The sequence below is a fragment of the Falco cherrug genome, chromosome 5 (assembly GCF_023634085.1).
Source record: "Falco cherrug isolate bFalChe1 chromosome 5, bFalChe1.pri, whole genome shotgun sequence".
NCBI classification, from domain to species: domain Eukaryota; kingdom Metazoa; phylum Chordata; class Aves; order Falconiformes; family Falconidae; genus Falco; species Falco cherrug.
The window spans coordinates 26,638,997-26,660,349 of NC_073701.1; the positions used below are offsets into that span (position 1 = coordinate 26,638,997).

The 21,353-nt window shown below is 39.0% G+C and overlaps 1 protein-coding gene across 1 annotated transcript in view; it reads right to left on the reverse strand.

The window, feature by feature from the left end:
- SYT10 (synaptotagmin 10) overlaps window positions 1-21,353 on the reverse strand; it is a 36,034-nt gene that overhangs the window by 11,776 nt on the left and 2,905 nt on the right. Inside the window, exons 2-3 of the mRNA XM_055712928.1 lie at window positions 10,425-10,782; window positions 3,991-4,555 (exon numbers count right to left, since the gene is read on the reverse strand). Coding sequence (XP_055568903.1) covers window positions 3,991-4,555; window positions 10,425-10,782 — 923 coding nt within the window. The remainder of the gene's footprint in view (window positions 1-3,990; window positions 4,556-10,424; window positions 10,783-21,353) is intronic.

The window sequence follows — 21,353 nt, forward strand, 5'->3', positions numbered from 1 at the left end:
TGTCTGTCTACATGAGATAATTCAAGAGTCAACAAATATATGATAGCTCCATGACTAACATCTGCAAGAGACTACCACTATCCTGGAAATGGTTTTCATCTAAATTCTGAGCCCCATTTTTTCTTTCCCCAACTGCATAGTTTCCTATAGCTGGTTACACTGACAGAGTTCATAGAACAGCTTTGGAAAAAAAGTGTTTTCTGACAGTCACTTGCCAATTTTCTTTAGGCAATGTTAGAGGCAGAGATTTCCAAAGCAATCAATTGTTTAAAAAAGTATAACAGGAAGTTAATAAGCTTTGACATTCAGAAAGTGTTAGATGACGACAGGTGGTCTTTTTGCCTACACAGTTTTACGACACTGTATATTTGACTTAAGTGCTTGTTAGCAATTCCAATAAATTAGTTTTATTTTTTTTAAAGTATGCAGTATATTTCGATAGTAACAAAATCTCAGAAATATATGCAAAACTCACAAGCATTTTGCAAAAACAGACCCTAGATATGTTGACTAAACAATCCATTTGATATTATGTTTGCCTCTGATATTATGCATTAATTTCCTAAAGTGTATTAAGAGTGACAGTACTCTGATATACTGAGCAACCTTCACAGGTGGTCCAAAGCTGCCTCTTGACTTTCTTTTTTTTTTAATTAATCAAACGAACAGAAGTAAATGATGGATTATTTATTGAATATTTAATCACCCACGTATAAGCAAAATTTGGGGATATTAATATCATCAGATACCTGGGACACTTCTTTTCCACAACCAATTTTACACCAAATTTACCTTGATAATTTAACATTGAGAAACGAAAATGCTTTAGCACTTACAACAGGTACAAGCTACATATTATACAATAGCTGTAGGTTTTCAACATAACATATAACAGAGAAACAATGATATGGATGAAAAATTAAAGGAACAAAATACAAACTACAAAAGATGAATAAATATTAACAGTTGAAAACCATAAGAGAAATGAGTGTGTGCGGGGGCCAATCCTGCACTTCTATAAAATAGTTTTGAATCACTATTACAAGCAAAAAAAAAAGTATTCAAACTGTAGATTCCCACAGAGTCATTGGTTTTATGGCCAAAAGGACTCAGTGTAACCATCCAGTCTGATTTTCTCCAGACTGTGTATTTCCTATACCAAATAAAAACTCTTTATGGATGTGCAAACAAATCTTCTAAAAATAACATTAACTGCTAACAGAGAGTCTTTGCACAGCAGAGAAACTCCTGATCTCCTCTGGTAACTTTCTTCATTGGTAAAATGTTGCAGTTAATTTCCTTGGTAAATCTATCTAGTAGGTGTTCAACTCGACACTGCAGAGCCTTGTGTCATAAAAACAGGTTCTTTCCAAGTGGGCAATAGGCATGTTTTTTATCCTTACTCTACCTTCTGAATAGAAAATTCTTGACTACAGAAGAGTTGTAAAAGACTCAAAGCTAAGGAGAGGCTACTGTTGCTGTGGTTTTTTAAGTTCTGGACCAACCCTCCAACCCTATGATCTATTACTTCTCCCATCTTCTGCTATCTATCATTGAGCAACAGCATGAACAAACCACTTAGGAAGCATGTCTGAACCAAGGGCTGAAAAACTCCACATTACATACAACAAAACAGAGCGGAGGTGAAGAAGGAAAAAGCATGAGAGAAATATACTTGCAGAACGGCACCTTGGTTCCTGTGCTCTACTGTGTAAGGATGGACCTTCCCACTGAGACAGCCAGTTTGTTTTTTAAAGGTTCTTCATGAACACCAAAGCATGCTTGCCTGGAGTACAGTTATTTTTCACTCACTGTAGAACCAGCTGGGTCTTTTTTTCCAAGGCTTAATCCAAGTTCAGTTGACTCTGACAAGCATTAGTTAGTTTTAATTGCTAGTTAGTGACTTTGGTAAACTTTAGATCTGGGGCTTAAGACTATAATTCCCATTGATTAACATCTTATGCGCTATTTATTCCTGTGCAGGATTGGCTCCCTCATCTTAACAGTTTCTGAAATGGCAGAATTGGAAATCTTTATTACTAACCTATTAAAATTTTAATTCACATGAAACAGCTGAAGTAAAACACAAGGCAGCACATTGCACATATAGTAACAGGACATCTTATAAGAGGGTTTTATTTTGCCAGGAAAAAATAAATTCAATCAATTTCTTACATAATTTTCTGTGACTAGTGTAAGGCTTATGAAAGCCAGTGTGGTGACCCAATACTAGAAGATATCTCAATTTTGTGTTTATTGTTAGTGATTTAGTTGGAGACAACTTATTTATACACATTGAATACTGCAAAATATACTGGCTGAAAGGCTGAAATCCAAGAACTTCATGCTTTCTCTTAAACTTCATACACAGTAAAACACCAGCAGAGTGAATTAAACACTATGACTGCATGTACTAACCCTTAGTGAGGAAGAAACTCGAATGAGAATTCAGCACCCAGATAGCAACCGTTTTAATCCAGTATATTAGTATCTCTCCCAGCTCCAAAAATTGCTACGGCATTTTAATCTGCTCAAAACTAAGTGGTGAACAGTCCAGGGATTCTAATTTGCTGAAACCATTCTAGTTATCAGCTAAAAATCTCCAGACATACCTGTTGCAAAGGAACGGTGAGCATTTAAATCATTACTAAAGTATTAAAGATAATATCAAAGCTAGAAGAAATTGTAAAAATGATTACTGGACTATTATTCCAAGACCTTAAACACAGATTCAATTTTAAGCTTGAGAACACAGTGCTTAAGTTTACCTGAAATCTGAGCTTGATCAAACTAAGCATCCACAGATGTGGTTTTCTGGAAGTGTGCTGAAGGCTGCTCAGACCAGTTTGGTAGAGCCGGCAGTTAAATAAGTAGCTGGTTTTGTGAATTCACATTCAAAAACTGTCTCCACTATGCTCCTCACTATGCTCTCCTTTCTCAGGAAACACAATGCTCATGCTCAAACCAGTGAGGAAATACTCTTTGTCCTTTTAGTCATGCAGACCTAGACTTCCCGGTCTAGCAGGTATGAATAGCATGAAAATATTTGGGAAAAGAGGCATGGGAAGTCTCTGGCTCTATTGAAGGGATGGTATAAAGCTTCTGTGTCTGAAACAGTGTCTAGTACCGCTCTGTCCTCTGTTCATCCCCACTATGACTGTCAGGAGGCCATGCTCAAATCCAGGGGTGACTCAGATTGTTTTGGATATCTCCCGAGACCAAAGAATGGGAAAACTTCCATATAAATAGCATACTAGATAAAATAACCCCCACATACCTCCCATAATTTCATTTTTTTTTACCCCTCAAATTCCAGCCAGGAAAGATGAGTTTGGATTTCAAGGTTAATAAAGACAACGTTTGGAGACTGATGGCTTTCCTGCTGGTAGCCTGTCATCCATTCTGTCATCCATGCATAGGCTTCCTCTTCTTGCTTGCAACAGCAAACAAATAATTTCTGTTTCCTAATTCCTCCTGGTTGTGCCTCTTGAGTTTTGCTAGTAACCAGCAGCAACACAGATTTGTCTACTGGGGACCCTAAGCACAGGGCAGCCAGCAAAGAACATTTTAGACTTCAAGCATTTTTAGCCTCTCTCTCTCTTCACAAAATTCCAGTCGATGAAAACCTGCTAACAAGAGCAGGACAGGGCTTGCTCCTTAATAGATGGTCATTTTGAAGGAGAGGGTATTTTGCTAACAGGAAAACATTAGTTGTTCTTATTAAGCAGTGACCTTCATGATCTACTATTTAATTAATAAATCTAATTTATATTTGCAGTAAACTATATGGGTGATGGTATGTTCCCAGAAGATTTGTAGTTATTATATTTTATAGCTTCCTAAGCACCTTATTCTCTATGCTCAAAGGAAAATATTGACAACTTTTTTTTTTCTTTTCTTCCAGACTCTGCTGATAAACAGGATGCTGTGCCACAAACTACAAAGAGAAACGAAAATATCACATTAATGCTTTTGGAACGCACTACTTACTGTGGTAGCACAGTGGATGTCTTTCCATACATTGGCTTCCCTGGAGAGATCTGAGACTTCAAACAGGTTATCAAGAATAACTTCCCCAATCATGTCATGTCTAGAAAATCTGTCAAAATCATAAACACTGAAATGCAATTTCCTGTTGCTGAGTTGATCATAGGCTACAGGAAACTGAAAGGTTTCATCAAAGACAGGATTTAATGTCTTTCTGTGAACTCGTGTCTGGAACTTCTTTTTCCTATCTGGAAGCAGATAAATCTTAACGTAGGGATCAGATGTTCCTGTGAAGTCTTTAGCAGGCAGATCTAAGGCTTTGACAATTGTGACAGCCAGAAGTTCATTCTCATAATCATACCGGAGAGTGAAGTTAAGTTTTCCACATGTTTTCACATCTTCTTGTTGCCCATCAGAATCCACAGACTTCTGTTTGTAGAGTTCTGGTTTTATTCTCCCAATGCTGGTTGTTGTCTCTCCCCTTTGCAAAATCGGATCTGTCCTCATGTTAAAATCAACACTGGACACTTGCATCTGCCTTGGCAAGTGCCTCCTGAAAGAATTGTGCCTGCACACACACACACACACACACAAAATGAGCCACGGTTATCTCTGGGAAAAGACCTGGCTACTACTAAGTAGGAAATACAAGACCATGACATTAGTAAGGGTTCCTCTCTTTAAAATAATTGTAAAATAATCCCCCCAAAATGTTTTGCAAGTGTTAAAACATCCTTGAGAGGAAATGATCATTCAAAATGTACTTCTTGGCCCTAAAGACACCCAGTGTGCTGGTAATACATATATTTATAACCTTGTTTTCAGGCTGTGCAGCTAAAACCAAATTCAGGTTCTTTCACAGAACAAGCTGACAGTTCCAACATTGCTCGGTCCCACTGTGCTAGGGCCTGAGTATAGTCAGGCAGAAAAAAAAATCACTTGCAGAATGGTCATCAGTAATTGTTGGGTTTTGGAGACATTCTGTGGTGATTTTCCAATTACACGTTTACCAGGCTTCACAGTGATGACTGTGAAAGGTGCCTGAAAAGGCCATGCAGAGCTATGTCTGAGGGTTTGCATAGTGCTTTGCCATCCTACAGTGGTTTATGTACTCCTGCTTGGCATTTGCTACACTGAGGTACAGGCTGCTTTCTCCACTCATACTGAGAATACTTTGTTCTGGCTGCAATACACATCAAAGTTTTGGTCAACATTTTTCTGTGATGGGTTTTTCCCTTCTGTTCTCACACTCTGATGTATAATGTATTGGAAAGCCAATTCCTGTACTCCTAGCAAGACACAATGTTTAAATCCTTGTAATTCTGAATGCAGTGTTGCATAAGCATATGTATTTATGAGCTTATCTTGACTCCTGAACATCAATGGAAATTTGTGCCTTTCCTACTAGAAGTGCAATCAAACCCCTGGCACACCATAACAGCCTTGCACAGTAGTACAAAAACACTGGTCAAAAAGCTTCATAGAATGAATCATCAGCAGATTCCATTATGATCACACTGTCCAGTTTACATTTTTGGACATTTCCACATTTCCTTGGTACTTCACTAATCCAAAATTCTGTACTGGAAAAGCTCACTACTTCCTCCTGTGAGCATACTTAGTTGCCATTAAAAAACAATTTAATTGTCAGAATTTCCTCTGCTTTTTGCAATCAATTGCTTATTAATGCCAAATGCAGCCTTGCCTTATTGCTTGGTTTCCCGGTGGTGTTGTGTTCTGAAAACAAGAGGTGTCACAGCTGTGTGTTTCTTTTCTTAAATCAGGAATGCAAATTGTCCATTTGAAAGCAACCAGGGCTCATTTCATAGATATTATTTGTATTTTTTGCTGTAAGTGAAGTGGTTGCAGAAGGCATGAAGCACAAAACTACTGCAGTTCAGCTGAGCAGAGATACAAAAGGGTAATCTGCAGCCATTAAATAATAGACAAGAACATTTCCCCTTTCAGCCGTTTCAGTACTGCTAGGTGCAGGGAGCAACCCTAGCATGACACAAGAATAGCAGAGGGAGAACTTCATTGTCTAGATTTGAAGTGGCTCCAAAAAATCCAGGTGTTTTGATCTCAAATTTAGATGAACAATACAGCCCCCTCACAACACATTCTACCTTTTTTCACAGACAGACAAGTTGAAAGATTTACTTTTCTCTTAAATGCTAGAACTCCCTGAATTCATAGTATACAATGTCCACATTGCATGGAGTGAGGAGGGGGAAGGCCCTAACTAGTCAGGAAAATACAGTATTGTCCTCAGGGAGTTTCAGGGCTGTCCCTGTGCCTTTGTCCTCAGAAGTCCAGCCTCGCAGGTGTGCTAAACACAGGGAAGGAAATGAACTCCACTCAAAAGGTAGTGGCAGGAAATGTTCCGGCACGCAGCAGTTTAGGCACTAGCTTTCTAAGTATTTTTGACTCAGTGAAGTCGAGGAAGACCTATGTTACTGCTGCTTCTCCCAGCGCTAATGAAACCTGGACAGGTAGGCTTTCCCGAGTGCTCCCCACACCTGCAGCTGTAGTACTGAGATGCCCAGATAATCGTGTTCAAACCCTGCCATAGACAAGCAGTGAAGAAAACTGCCTGTGCAGGGAAAGCAGTGAAGCCAGCTGTATGACATTGCCAGTCTGAGTGAAAACAGACACATGACAAATTCTCTTTTCCTTGAATTCTCTTGCATTTATGAAGATTTGGGTTAATACTTGTAAAAGTAACATATAAACCCCCAAATCTATGATTTTTAAGGTACCAACCTTCTTTCAAATTTTCAAACTTTATGCAGGTAAGATCCTCTTGTGAATGTCATCACTGTTGCAAGATGTCACTGAGTAAAACAGTGCAGCTGTATGGCTGGTTGTTCCCTGTGGGAACCAGCAGTGCTTTTGCTCTAGTAAGCCAAAGTCCTAATTACACAGCACCTAGTATCTGCTCTGAGTCACAGCATTTCACCAAGATAGCTAATTGGTCTGTTAATTATTAAGATGCTTCACTGTTGTCATAGTAACATATTTATCTTCCTTTGTTCTGCAATAACAAAGGAATTAATGACTGTGATAACGAAGTACCAGGAAGTCAGGCAACCAGGCTGTGAAAATGCTGCGAAGCTACTAATGTGCAAGTCCAGGGTACTTCAGCCTCTACTGGCTTTTATATATAGCACTCCTATAGCAGACATGCCTTCCATAACTTAGAACACATACATTTTTAGTGACAGTAAATCTGTATGTAAATCTCTAATATAAAATTGTGCTTGCATAGGAATGATAGTATGAAGTTGATTTCTAACTCAGTAATACTGCTATATGTATGACAAAAGAGAAGGATGGGATGCTGATTTATGATATGACTTGAGATTTATGAGGGGTGGCTCTGGTCTAGCTTTCCTAGATGACATTAGACCAATCTTTTGGACCAAATCCAGGAATGTACACCAGCACTTGTGGTATTTAGACAGAACAGAGGCTGCTTCTCCTCCTTGCAATTATAAAGTCAATAGATCTGCTTGTTTTTCTTTAACCTTAATGTTGCCAAGCACCTCACTTTTGCTTTTGTGCCTCTTGGGATCCAACTTACTCTTTGCAGAGCTGAATGACAAGACCATCTCTCACGTAATGCTCAAGAGCAAAAAGCGTGTCCCTCAAAAATACAGGTGAACATTTTAAGAAAAGAATACCATAGAGGCAATAAACTATATTACAGAATACTTTCATAAAGTTTGGGGTTTGGTTGTTTTTTTTTTATAGGCAGGTCTTTTCATGTTATTGAAACTATGAAAATGATGTAGTTCTAATTAAGCAGAAATGCATCATTTCCCTACACTAACATGTCTCCATGTTAAATGTACAGTCTAGAAAAGTGTTCAGGCACATTTTATTATTGCTGTGAACAGCTTCTTAAAATCCTTATGCTTCAATTACAATGACTTAATATGAGCCCATTTCTTTTATTAACAGCTGATGGCTGCATTAACCTATGACAGAACTGGTTACAACCTTTTTATCTGCACCAGCTCAGGTGAGGTCAGTGTAGAGGAGACAATCCAGACAGCAAATATTTCTTGCAGATCCTTTATCAATGGAATACATTTAGGATATGGTGCATTTGGATCACTCAGAACTGAGTGCAACGAAGCAGTGCTGTGTCAAAGGTGATGCAAGAGAAAGTCATGCTACTGCTGTGTCTGCTAATAGCTCCCCTTCATTCAGAGGTCCCCAATGAAGGACACCGGAGTCAGGTTTTAGTTGTTTTGTGATCCACATTCTGCAACACAATGGAGGAGTAATCCAGAAAGATGTCTAAATATCCAGCCTTCTTCTCATACATGATATTCTTGGTAGCAATAATTAATATGGGCTGTCAGAAGGTTAAGACTCCCTTAAGGTCGCCAGGGATATAGAAAAAAATGCATTTACAAGCACAGAAATTACTATTTCTGGAGAATTTTAGAGACACATCTTATTCTAAACATGTTTTGTAGCAAGGGTGCAGAGCTGTTCAGCAAACTGTAAAGGAAGATGATGTCTCCAAACATCCTGCTATTAACTGGCTAAGGTGGAACAATTGGAGTGACTCAAAGCAAAGGAACTGTCCCTCTCAGGAGAGCTTTAACCCTGATAATCTAGAGATGATAAAAACAAAAAGCTGCCTTACAAAGTTACAAACACATGCAGAAAGAGTAGGATTGATGGCAGGCTTTAATTTTGTAAAATTGTCCTTGGCTTCACAGATACTTTAAATGCATTTATACCCCAGTCCAAATCACTCTAGAGGTCTGTGGGAATATTGTCACAACCTGAAGTAGCTCTGGATAATGTCCCTGGAATGTCTTTCTTCCCCTATAGTACCACAGGGAGTATTCAAGTCCATTTGCCAGCCAGCTATTTCTTCTGTCTGTTCAGGAAGTCAGACAGTCTGATTACCTACAGGTTTACATGATGGACAAAACTCTTCCAATTAATATCCTGTTAGTTAGTTGTGTAATACCCTTGTCATGCTCAGCTGTATCAACCTCAGTCCCTCTTTTTTTAATATGACAGTTACAATTTCAAAGATAACATCCCAGTATTTTGAAAATCTTGGTCAGAGTGGCTTGGATACTGTGCTCCCTGTCTTAGCAGATGGACACAGTAGCTGGAGCCAGGCATAGCCAGGGCAATGTGGCTTAAAGCCAGCTATACAGTCTCGTAATTCAGGAGATGGTTCAGCTGCTGAAGTCAGTTAGACCTCCCCTGGCTGGAGTGCTCTCATTTACGGGAGCCTCCTGTGGTTGTCTGTTGGCTGTTCCACACTGTTGGAAGAGCTGGAAAAAAGCACTTCAGCGCTCACCACTGCAATGAGCACACTGAACTGGCAAAATGCTGTTTTAGGGACTCACAGAAGGCCAGCAAAGTATGTGCCCACCTAAATTTAAAGCACGTGTCTTCTCCATCCTTGTGCCTCCAAAAATTATTGTGAATGTGAGCCTTTGGGGTCTTGGTTTGGGTATTTTTGTTTTGTTTTGTTTTTCTTTAGTAGCATGCATTCATTTAGCAAATGGTTTATTGAGGGAAAGCTACTTCCTATACAGTATTTGTATTCTAACTTAAGGCATTATGCAATACTTTAGGTGCCTCCTTTAGCCTTCATTTTGCCATTCTTTGTTTATAAAACATTCCCTTTTTTTTTTTAATGTAGAAAGTGAACTTTCCACTTCACTGTTTGTTTTCCATGCGTTAAATTTGCTGACAGTATTTGAAGAAAATCTCCTTTGAAACTATAGGTCACTGCACATGTCTTCACTACTTTTCAATATAAAGCAGTACCTATGACAAAATAAAAGTTTGTCCTCCACTTTAATAAAAAAAAAATCACTTCAGAAACACTACATGCTTGTCATTTATTTAAAGATCTTATAGAATCTGTAGTGCTTTAAGATCAGTCCATAAGAATATATATCCTTAGGCTGGGATTTTAGTTCCTTTATAAGTGGCAAACCATGTCTTAAAGAAATGTGCCATCAACAACAAATCTGTCATATATTTAGTGGAGAGGGAAACTTTCCTCTGCAAAAGCAACTGCTGTATCTATAAAAATATCTGTGAAAAGTGAGACGTGCAGTACTTTAAAAAATAACCCTGAAATAGATTTTCCTATAGGCAAAACCTAAAATGGAAACGCTTAAAAGTTGCAACATATGTATTTACAAAGTAGTAGAAGACACAGATTTGATCTTCATATGTTAAAATACTGATGTAACTGAAGGTACATTGTACATTTCAGAATACTCAGTTCAAAGGACACTGAGGCTTTCCCTTCACGTGACTGCTCTTTCACCCATAATATCTAAGAAGTCTTTAAATAATCCAGGATCCTGGAAATACTCAGCAGAGTGTTCTGGCTCTACCTGTTCCCAGGAAACATGCCACAAATGTGAGTGCCCCTGACTTACCTTGATGATGATGTGGGCTCAGTGATCTGCCTCTGCATGCGTGCATGTCTGATCAAATGCTCTTTCAGTGCGTTCTGGACCTCTGCTGGTATATCAGGTGAAGTGTGGCTAATTTTCAATGCAGCTTCAAGTACCTTTGTTGTAGGTTTCCCATTTTCTTTAACTTCCTTTTTCTCACTGGTCTCAAAAACCTCTGTGGGAGCACTGGAGTTGCTCTGAGGGACATTACTGGCATTGGAAGTGAGAGGTTTACTTCTCCAGCAGGGCCAACACAACTTCCAAAAGACAAAAAGGGAGACTACCAGCAAGGCGAGCCCGCAGAAGCTGACGACTACTGCTAACAGACTGACTGAGATGTCTGCAAAGAATTAGAAACAAAGATCATAATGACAGACAAACACGGAGAAAAAAAAATTAAAATTACACAGGTTAGGAGACAGAAGCTTTTCAATCATTATCTTGCATAGAGCTTTAAAGTCCTATTTATTTTTTTTTCTTCTTGATATCTAAACCTGTATCTTTAAAATGCTATCATTCCCTAATACCTATTTCACAAATGCTCCATTAATTGTTGTTCAGGCCAGGGGCCAGTATCTGTACCACTACCCGTGCACTCAGTCAGACTTCTCAGGAAGGGGGTACCCAAACGGTTCCAAAATTGTGCTGTCAAAGGATGTCCCAGGAACACATCCTGCTGAAAAATGTAAACCACAGTCAACATTTTCTGTAAGCGCACATGAAGACAGACCAGTTCTAAACCACCAGGATGATACACAAATTTCTTCAGGACTTGCTAAGCTTTTGAGTCTGTGTGCTAACTGCTTCAGAAGCATGTTAAATCCTAATGTTTAAGTGGGATAAACAGGGACAGATATGGTCTGTCATAAATAAGAAATTTCTAAGGTTAAATCTTAAGCTCTGGACTAAGACTGTGTTAGATCAAGACAGCACATATATATTGATATCTGAAATTCCACTCTGAAAATGCAGTTGGCTTCAGAGTACACTATGCAATTCCCTGAGTTGTACAGAGACCACATGGTGCACTTTACCCTGCTGCCCTGTATCTGACCTTATCTGCCACTATTAGTTAGCGTATCCAATAGCATGGCCAAAGATACGAGGACAGAATTCATACCAACGAAATTCTGTGAACAGACTTATATTTTAGGAGATGGTGGATCAGCAGAAATGCCAGTTGAGCACTAATTAGGAGTTTTATTCTATGTGACATGTTTCACTTTGATTTTTCCAAAATTATGTAATACAAAATATAACTAAAAAAATCCATTTCTTTTTGAAAAAAAAGCCTTCTGTGTACTTTAAAAGTATTCAATAAACCCTGCCTAAATGTCCCTCAGGTAATGGCTGCTGCTGCTTGTTACAACAAGTTTTGACAGTTTAACAGCTAATATTTTGTATCCATAGCTCCAGGCTACTAAACTAAACAGTGGAAAAGTGCAACAAGAGTTTGAGCACATTTTTTCTGAAGGATCACAGGAAGAAAAATAGTCCTCTAGGTATGTATTAGCTCCATGGAACAGTGTGTACCTCACAGGTCCCTTTGAAAGATGAAGATTCTAGTAGAAAATTTGGGAACGTTTTCTTTAATACTATATAAAATCCAGATACATCTCTCAGCAGCAAACACAATACGGCCCATTCAATGTGAAGATACATGAGAATAGCAAAAGCAAATAGAAAATGTTTATAGTCTGGAATTGGCAGAGGATGTCCTTCTTGATTTAAAGAGTTTGGTACAAGTTGCTGCCCTGCCTTGAACCGAGGTATGCCTCTTCAACCATTTCCCACTAGACCTGAGAAAGGTGTCCTCCTTTTCTGTCTGTAGTTAAATGTCAACATCTAGCCCTTCGAATATGCATGTCAGCTTACTGAGAAAGTCATATGGCAAATTCTTATTTAGGTTGTTTCCATAAAATGAATGGCTGCATAACACAAGAAGCAAATATACTTTTGCATTTCATTTTTCTAGATAATTCCGCTTCAGTAGGATCATTAGGCTATTTGGTCTGTTCTGCTGCTTACCCTGACATCCTTCCTGAGCCCAGTAATTTTTATTTAGCTTGTGCATGTTCTGCAGCAGACTGTCCTATCTTGACAACAAGAGAAGATACTAAGATGCGTTGAGTTTACAGCTTGTTTCAATGGTTAATAACTTCCTTGCAAATTTGTACTTCTGATTTGTATTTTTGTAGTTCTAATTTGCAGGCATTTATTCTTTCATGTCTTTGTATGAGAGATTAAAGGAGATGATATGCTTCATAAGACATGCCTATACAAAATACACATAAAGTAAACTGTGCCAGGAAACGAACCCATGACTTGAAACTCAATTACCTATACCAATCCCTGGAATGGTTCTAAACTGGGCCAGTTCATACCCTCCCAGCCAATTCCAGGACATGGATCAGGATTTAGGGTAGGACAATGATCATTCTTAATAGGTGGCTTGGATAAGGGCCTTTTGTTTAAGCAGATGACAGATTCTAACAGCATGGAGAGAGGCTTTTACATGTGAGCTGGCCTCAGTGCCAAAGAATGGTCTGCAGTGGGTGGACCCTGGCTGGATGCCACATGGCCACCAAAGCTGCTCTATCACACCCCTTCCTCAGTGGGACAAGAGAGAGAAAATATAACCAAAGGCTCCTGGGTCAAGACAAGGAAAGGGAGACATCACTCATCAGTTACCATCATGGGCAAAACAGACTCAGCTTGGGGAAATTAATTGCCAATAAAAAACCAGAGTAGGACACTGAGAAATAAAAAACAAATCTTGAAACACCTTGCCTCCACCCCTCCCTTCTTCCTGGGCTTAACTTCACTCCTGATTTCTCTACCTCCTCTCCGCCAGTGGCGCAGGGAGATGGGGAATGGGGGTTGCGGTCAGTTCGTTACACGCTGTCTCTGCCACTCCTTCCTCCTCACATTCTTCCCCTTCATATTCTTCCCCTGCTCCAGCGCGGGTTCCCTCCCACAGGAGACAGTTCTCCACAAAGTTCTCCAACGTGGGTCCTTCCCACAGGCTGCAGATCTCCATGAACTGCTCAGATGTGGGTCCCTTCCATGTGTTCTTTCCACAGGTTGCAGTCCTTCAGGCACAGACTGCTTCAGCATGGGTCTCCCATGGGGTCGCAGGTCCTGCCAGAAGCCTGTTCCAGTGTGGGCTCTCTATGGGCTGCCTCCTTTGGGCACATCCACCTGCTCTGCCATGGGCTCCTCCATGGGCTGCAGGTGGGGATCTACTCCACCATTAGCCTCCATGGGCTGCAGGGGGGCAGCCTGCCTCACCATGGGCTTCACCACGGACTGCAGGGGAAACTCTGCTCCAGCACCTGGAGCACCTCCTGCCTCCTTCTGCACTGACCTGGGTGTATGCAGAGTTGTTGCTCTCAGGTAGCCTCACTCCTCTCTTCCAGCTGCTGTTGGGCAGCAGGTTTTTTGCTTCTTCTTAAGTATGTTATCCCAGAAATGCTACCACTGTCACTGATGGGCTCAGCCTTGGCCAGCAGCAGGTCCATCTTGGAGCCTGCTAGCATTGGCTCCAATTGACATAGGAGAAGCTTCCAGTACCTACCTTCTCACAGAAGCCACTTCCCATAGCCCCCCTGCTACCAAAACCTTGCCATGGAAACCCAATACATGGTCATAAATTAATTTAATATAATAATACAGAGGCTTGCCCCACTGAAGGAACTTTTTTGTTAAATTGAACAAGCTAAATTTTCAATCAAGCTGGACAAAATATTTTCCCATTCTCAAACCCTGAAAAAAAAATAGAACTCTCTAAAACGTTGATGATCTATGAGATATAAGAAAAAGGAAACAAAAAGCAATTAAATTTTGGGTAATTTGCAATATTTCCAGCTCAGTTTGTAGATGGTTGGCATAATTAGGTTACATTTTGAGAGGAAAGCTTTTAGAACTGGAAATTGTATTTTTTTTCATTAGAAGAATGTTGAAACTGGTTGTTTTAACAACTTTGTAACTGCTGGAAACATTTCAAAACTAGAAATATGAAAATTGATCCCTTCTAGCAGAGTTTCAATTTGATGAATAGATACTATCAGCTGAAAAACATACCATCAGAGCATTTCTAGCCAATTCTAAGTGTTTCACTGCAAGACATTCTTCAAGCCTTCAAATAACTTGTGTGTCCTTTCAACACCTACTCCCACACTTTAACTTTCTCTAAGCTTTTTTTCTGGACTTCAATTAAACTATTTCAAATTCTAAGTCACTCCCAAGATCATTACAGAAAATATATTCTTTATAGCCTTAAAATAATCACGTGAAACTTTTTAAGTCTCAAGGGCAGAGAAAAAGATCTAATTCTACAGTTATACAAATTATAGCCTCCATTTTTGCTATTTTACTATTAAACAACCTCACATATTGTACTTCATTACACAACAAATACCTAAGCAGAATCATTAAATATTTTAATTGCCAGGAATTCAACTAAAGAATAGTTCATTTAAAGAAAAAAAGTATTTAATTACATTTACTGCCAGAATTGCTAAAAAGCTATCAGTCAGTATGCCATATATATTGATATAAGAAGCATATTGCTTCATTTCGTCACTTCTGACAGCCACTCAGCTGAGCAATTACAAGAGATTTGCTGTCACGTGAACACTAAAATCATCTGTACACGAGCATTCAAATGGAGCTTCACAGACTCTTTGCATGTTAGACTGGATATGCCTCCTGTATTACCTTCTTATAGGAAGTTTGGTTTAAGAATACAAAACATTAAGAGACAGTTCTGCAGACTTCGAGTTTCTTCACACTGCTGCCAAGGAAACCTGGTGGGAAGGAAAATGAGTACTGAAGGATGGACACATTATCAGGCCAGAGTTGCACTTCACATATCTATTATTTAAAGATGCAGAACTGGCGACAAATTCAAAGACTGCCTAAGTTTTTAGAGACAGAAGGAGATATACTCACTCTGCTGGGACAGCATTAATTGCCAACATTGTAAACAATGTTTTAGCTGGTCTCTGGTATGAAGGAAGAGAAAAAGCATCTCAAACTACAAGCAGTTTGTTTGACAACTCTTTTTCTGAACTGGTAATTACAGCTTGTCTTCAATGCTACACATTTGCACGGAACAGGACATCTTTCTGAATATTCATTTGGACATGAAGCATTATGGTTTTGCCATTCCAATTCTCATGCTGGGTAAACTCAGGAAATTGAAGAAAATCCTCTTTCTCACACACCTCCTTCTGATCAATGGGAAAGCTTCCAGTGATTTCAATGGAGTTACCATTTCACTCCTGATGATCTTCTTTTACTGACCTCTGTCCTTAATGTCATCTTCATAGTCCTGATAAAATTTCATAACTGAAAGAAAGTATCCTATTTCCTCATGGTTTTATATTTAAAACTACTCTTTCAAGATATGGAATTTTGGACAATTTTATATTTCTCGTTTGAGAAAGGCATGTATATTTGGGAAGTGTGTGAATTCTATTTACCTCCAAATCTCTCTGCATTTTTAATAAATATCCTCAGAAATGTTTCCCCCATAAAAGGCTCCTTGACAGCCAGTCTTTCATATCAGGCAAGTATTTCAGAAACATCACCTTTTTTTCTGGATGCTGGGGAATGTTTTAAGCAATGGTTTCTGTCCTACGTCTTCCAACAATTTGTTGTTTGAAACTTGCCTCAGAACAGTTCTGCCTATGAATGCATTCACAAACATCCACAAACATTTTAGTCAGTGGCTTGACACCATATGCCCCTTGATGCTTAACTCTGGAAAAGCATACTCCACAAACCCATGATCCTGAATGGAGAAAGACCACATAGTGCTGTGATGTAGCTGCCCATGTGTATAAGGTGCAGGTAAACATCTAGTATGGACCACACTAAGGACAGCATACTCTTGCCAGCAAAGGAACAGGGGGAAAGGAACGCCTGGAAAAAGAGAGGGTTATATTCCTTTTTGACCCACCTGTTGGTCTATATCTGATCTTGGTTCTGTTAAATTGTTAAGTACAATGTCTCTGTAACTTTTTTCAAACACATTTTTCTTTAACTTGTAATTTGTTCTCTTGTTCTTCAGCCATAAGGAACTTCACCCTTTCCATATGACCACTGTAAAGGGAACTCTTGTGTCTGGAATATTTGGAGTCAGCTCAATCAGATAAATTAATATGTCTCTCATTTTCTAGGATTTGAAGGAAAGCAGGAGCTTTATCAAATAAAAGGTCTGGGTCTAATAAATCTCTCTTATCCCCATGTATATGAACTAATTGGTCCAACTCATCATTTCTGCTGTTCAGTTTTCCTTGGGGATATTTGAAGAACATAAAAAGTTGCTGGTGTTCATTTTTATTTGGCATTAGCAGATCTTCCACAATTACCTCTGTCTCATCCAAATCCCTGCAGATGGGGATATAATGCTTTAGCGTGCCTCAAAGTGGCAGGTGCAGAGTCTTGTATTTTCTTTCATAACTGGAACCTGTTAAAACACCCAACTTAAATTTCAAATGGCAAAAATAGCCTTTCACTTAAACATCTACACGTGATCTTCTCTCAGTCTGATGTAAGAATTTGTTCAAAACAGCCATCACTATCTACTGACTGGTACATCACTTAATGCTAACAGAGCTCTGTGGTAGTATGTCTTTTGACAGTAAGGGAATCAAATGAACTCAGGTATCACTGTGATTTACTACACAATTACAGTGCATAAAATATTAATCTCTCAAAATCATTTTATCTTAATTATTATCTATCAATACCTCTGTCAATCTGTATCTGTCCAACCACAAATGGAATGCCCTCTTTTGCCATTTCAAACGCCATGTACAGGACTTTAGATTACATGACATACAGCAGATACAGGGTATTTTCCAAAAGCTTATTAGCCTTCTCCTAGCCCACATTACTTTCTGCTTTCCAGAAATCAGAAGGAATTTGCCACAACAGCTGTCTCTTCATGAGCCTCAGTACATGATATGTGTGCTGTATGTAACCAGAGGAGACGGCTCTCACTCTTGCCTGACTGGGTCATTGTGTTTTGCCTGCAGTGTAGGAAGCAAAAGATGTTGCACTGAACATTGGCCCCTCCTTTCTAACACACCAAATGTAAACTGTCTCTACTTTCAAGGCTTTTTCTAGCCTACCTACTTTTCTACTTGTTAACTCTCACTTAACCTCAACAGGAGGTAACTCCCACCTCTGCTCAACCCATGTCTGCCTGCCTTGCCTTCTATTAAACATAAAACTAACTTTGGTCCCATACTACTCTCACACTTGCAAGGATGTCTCTGTGAGCATCTGCAAGAAACCCTCATTACCCTCTTTCAGACAAGAAAACAAAATTAAAATATCATAAGCCCACTGGACTGTCATTAATCATATGCATACCATAGCTGTAACAAAGTTAAAGCAGCTCAAGTATCATTTTTGAACTGTCATGGTTATGTTTATTCTTACTCAGCATCATATAATGAACACCTCACACATATGACGAGACCCAGCAAAACACTGTGTCTCCTTATCTTCATCATTACAGGTTTGCCCTCCAGCTGTTATAAAAGTTTCTGTATTTTTCTTCTGTATTTCTTTGCAAAATGCATATGGAGGAAGATTCTTTCATAAAACTCCTTTTTACTGTGTATTGCTGCTGTCTGTATGTTGAGCACTTCTGCATTGTTGTGACTGCGTTCACATTTACTGTAAATAAATCTGGTCTCTGTGGTATGTCTGCCCCTCTGTTCTGCATTTACACTTCTGAATTAGATGCATTTCTGGTTTTCACAGCTCGTTAACACTGATTTTGTAAAGCATATTTTTCAGTAAATCTGTACTTTTTTCTCTTAAACCATATTTCTCTCTGATAATAAATTTGTTCTGACCAGGTGATAATCTGTAACATTAATAATTGGATTGGTCTGTTAACTGTTCAAATGTTTATTATTTAATTTTATCAGTTCTCTGTAACAGAACATTCAATTGTTTCACACAGCAGATACTTTCTCATGAAGAAAAATGGTCCTTTCCTGTATGACAGTCCTACACTGACCGCAATAATCTTCATATTCGTTCAAGCCATTTCTGGTCCCTTTCATGCTTGCTTTGGCACAGCTGAGAAGCATTTGCAAGCACACTACTGGGTAAATCTGTTCTTTCTCCCGCCTGAATGTATGCAGGCAGTGTAAGTATACCTACAGCTTATATTCTGTGTGTGTGTGTTTGCATGCGTGTGTATGTGATGTGTGCATGCACACATGCATGTTTAAAGAAACCAGGACTAAACGTAAACCATCAGCCACCATCAGCAGGTTGAGAGGTATCAGGAAAGCAGCTGACAGCCAACAGTAGATTCATGCCAGCTATGTCAGGAGAACCCAAGACATTGCTCTTCAGGGAACAATGTGATTGTATTATAGAATGGCCATGTGCAGGATGCTCCAGTGTCTTCTTACTACCCCTATACTTCTAAAGCAAACTGTCAATCAGGGGTAGGGTAAGAAACTTGGTATGTTACACTTTTTTGATAATAAAATAAATTTGAATAGAATATTTAGATGAATAACAAACGATCCTGTAGAAGCTGATGCTCTTTGCATGGTCAACTTAAAAATAATCATTGCCTGACAAGCAAAAGAGCAAGAGCAAACATCACTCTCTAGAGCTTTCTACCCACTCTAGACAGCTAAAATACACCCTCCTGCCAGGGAAGCAACCAGGATACCAGCTCTGTTGGAAACACTGGTTCCCCATCAGAACTGACAATGAGAGAGTGCAGTTCTGCAGGACCAGCAGGACTAAAAAAAACCACAAAGACAGCAGAAAGTGCCCACCATTTGCAGAGGACATGCAATGAATTTTAAACGTGTCCCTAGGGCAGGATGCCAAACCTCCTCTCACCCTCTCACTACACTTTATGCAATTCACTTAATGTTCAGAAATGCTCGCAACTGGGACTTTGATGTGCTTGGTTCCTTTGAAAATGAGGAGGGATGCTTAACTGGCAGAAATGAATTAAGAGTCATTTATTAATCAGATAACCTGATTCAAAATAGAGGTATAACGAAGCTGCATATATGAATTTTGGACACTTCTAGAAAATAATTTACTTGGATTAGAGATAAATTGTTAGGTGCAATCTTGCACATCCAGCTCCCATTTATTTTCCACCTGCACTCTTCCTATTAGTTGACAAACATCTTAATCATTTCGCTCAAATCTGCTGGAAATAAAGGAGGTGTAAAATAAAAAAGAAACAACAGTTGCACATCTGATTCAGCATTTTGCCATAAATGTTATGCCCTTCAAAAGAAGGCTTGCATAGTCATCTAACTATATAAAGGTACCATAAATGTAAACAGCTTCCTAATCTTTTCACTTGAGCATTCTTCTGAGAAGAGAGAATTAATAGTCCTTATAATTACCAGGACAGAAAATAACAGCAGATGTCTATCTTCACTAATTGTCTAAAGCTCTTAGAAATTTATGAAATTGTTCACCTCACTAAGATTCTTTGCTTGAGTTCCATAGATTAATTATCCATTACACTAACCATGATTACCCCTTCTCGACCTAAGCAGTGAGCAGTAATTGAGGGTCCTAAGGTGACAGCGTTGACACTGAGAAGGAAAAAAGTATTGAATAATCAGCCATTTCTTTGATGTAATACTGTTTTTCCACAAAGAATGTCCAAACTCTTAATTTCTCTGAGAATAAGAGGAATCAAACACATGGAGGGTTGGGGTTTTTTGTTGTTATTTTGTTAGCAGCAAATCTGAAAAGCTCTCCTTTCTGCTTTGTTGTTTCATTTTGTTGCATTCTGCCTTCCCAAAGCCATGCTCTCCATTTTTTATTCTGTGTTTCTGGCCCCCTCTTCTTTGTGTTTGATTCTGTTGTCCTTGTTATATATACTTCATTCTCATACCTAGACATGGACTCTATCAAAAAAATCAGTACCCAGCTTCTCTGCTTGCCAGTGAAACTTCTTGGGTCACGGGGTCAATATTGCCTCATATTTTGCATTAAGCCTGTGACTGGGTGGTGCATCTTTTGTCTCAAGTAGTTGATTCCTCTGAGAAGCTTGGCTGCTTTTCACAGTCTAGCTGAACAGAAAGCAATCATCACACCCACCAGTATAACCACATCACAGGCAGTTTTAGTTGCCCTTGTTACTGTTTTCAACTTCTAGGGCACATTTTTATTCTTATATTAAATAAAACTGGTCTGCTTTCCTTTTTACCATATACTCTTTTATTTTCTGATTTTTTTTTTCATGCGGTATTCTTTCCTTTCCAAATATGGGTCTCCTCATATTTTAGATGTCCTCCAATGAAATCTCAATAATGATTTTTACCTATGCTACCTTTGTGGCACTTTTAGGTACTGAATGAACCCACCATTTAAAGAGAGAATACGCTATCATTATATAGTCAACTTTTTTTTTTTTTTTTTTTGTCTTTTCTCTCCTCTTTATACTGCCTCCTGGACTATTTGCTGTTTAGATTTTCATTGGAAGTTTAGCTGTCATTCTGCAACATAACAAGATACAATGATCAACCATTACTCTGTAATAGCCCACTCACAATCTTTTAGCTTCTCCACATCTTCCAGAAGTCCTCCTCACAACTCAAGTTTCTTCTTACACTTACTACAGTAGTTTCTTCTTCACACTCTTCAGAGCTTGTTGCAGGAACTCATTCCCAGCACACTTCTATGGCTGGAGCCCCAGGGAGAAATAACCGAACTGGTTCCATGATGCGTATCACCCAGTGTAGGCATATGCTTCCCGCATCATTGTTTGGGACACACAGCAGAACCAATAGGGCTAAATTAGCCATTCCTCCTCTCTACAATACAGCTACAGCTTCATGATGCCACAACTGTGCAGAATTTACTCAGTCATAGAAGGATACAGCTACA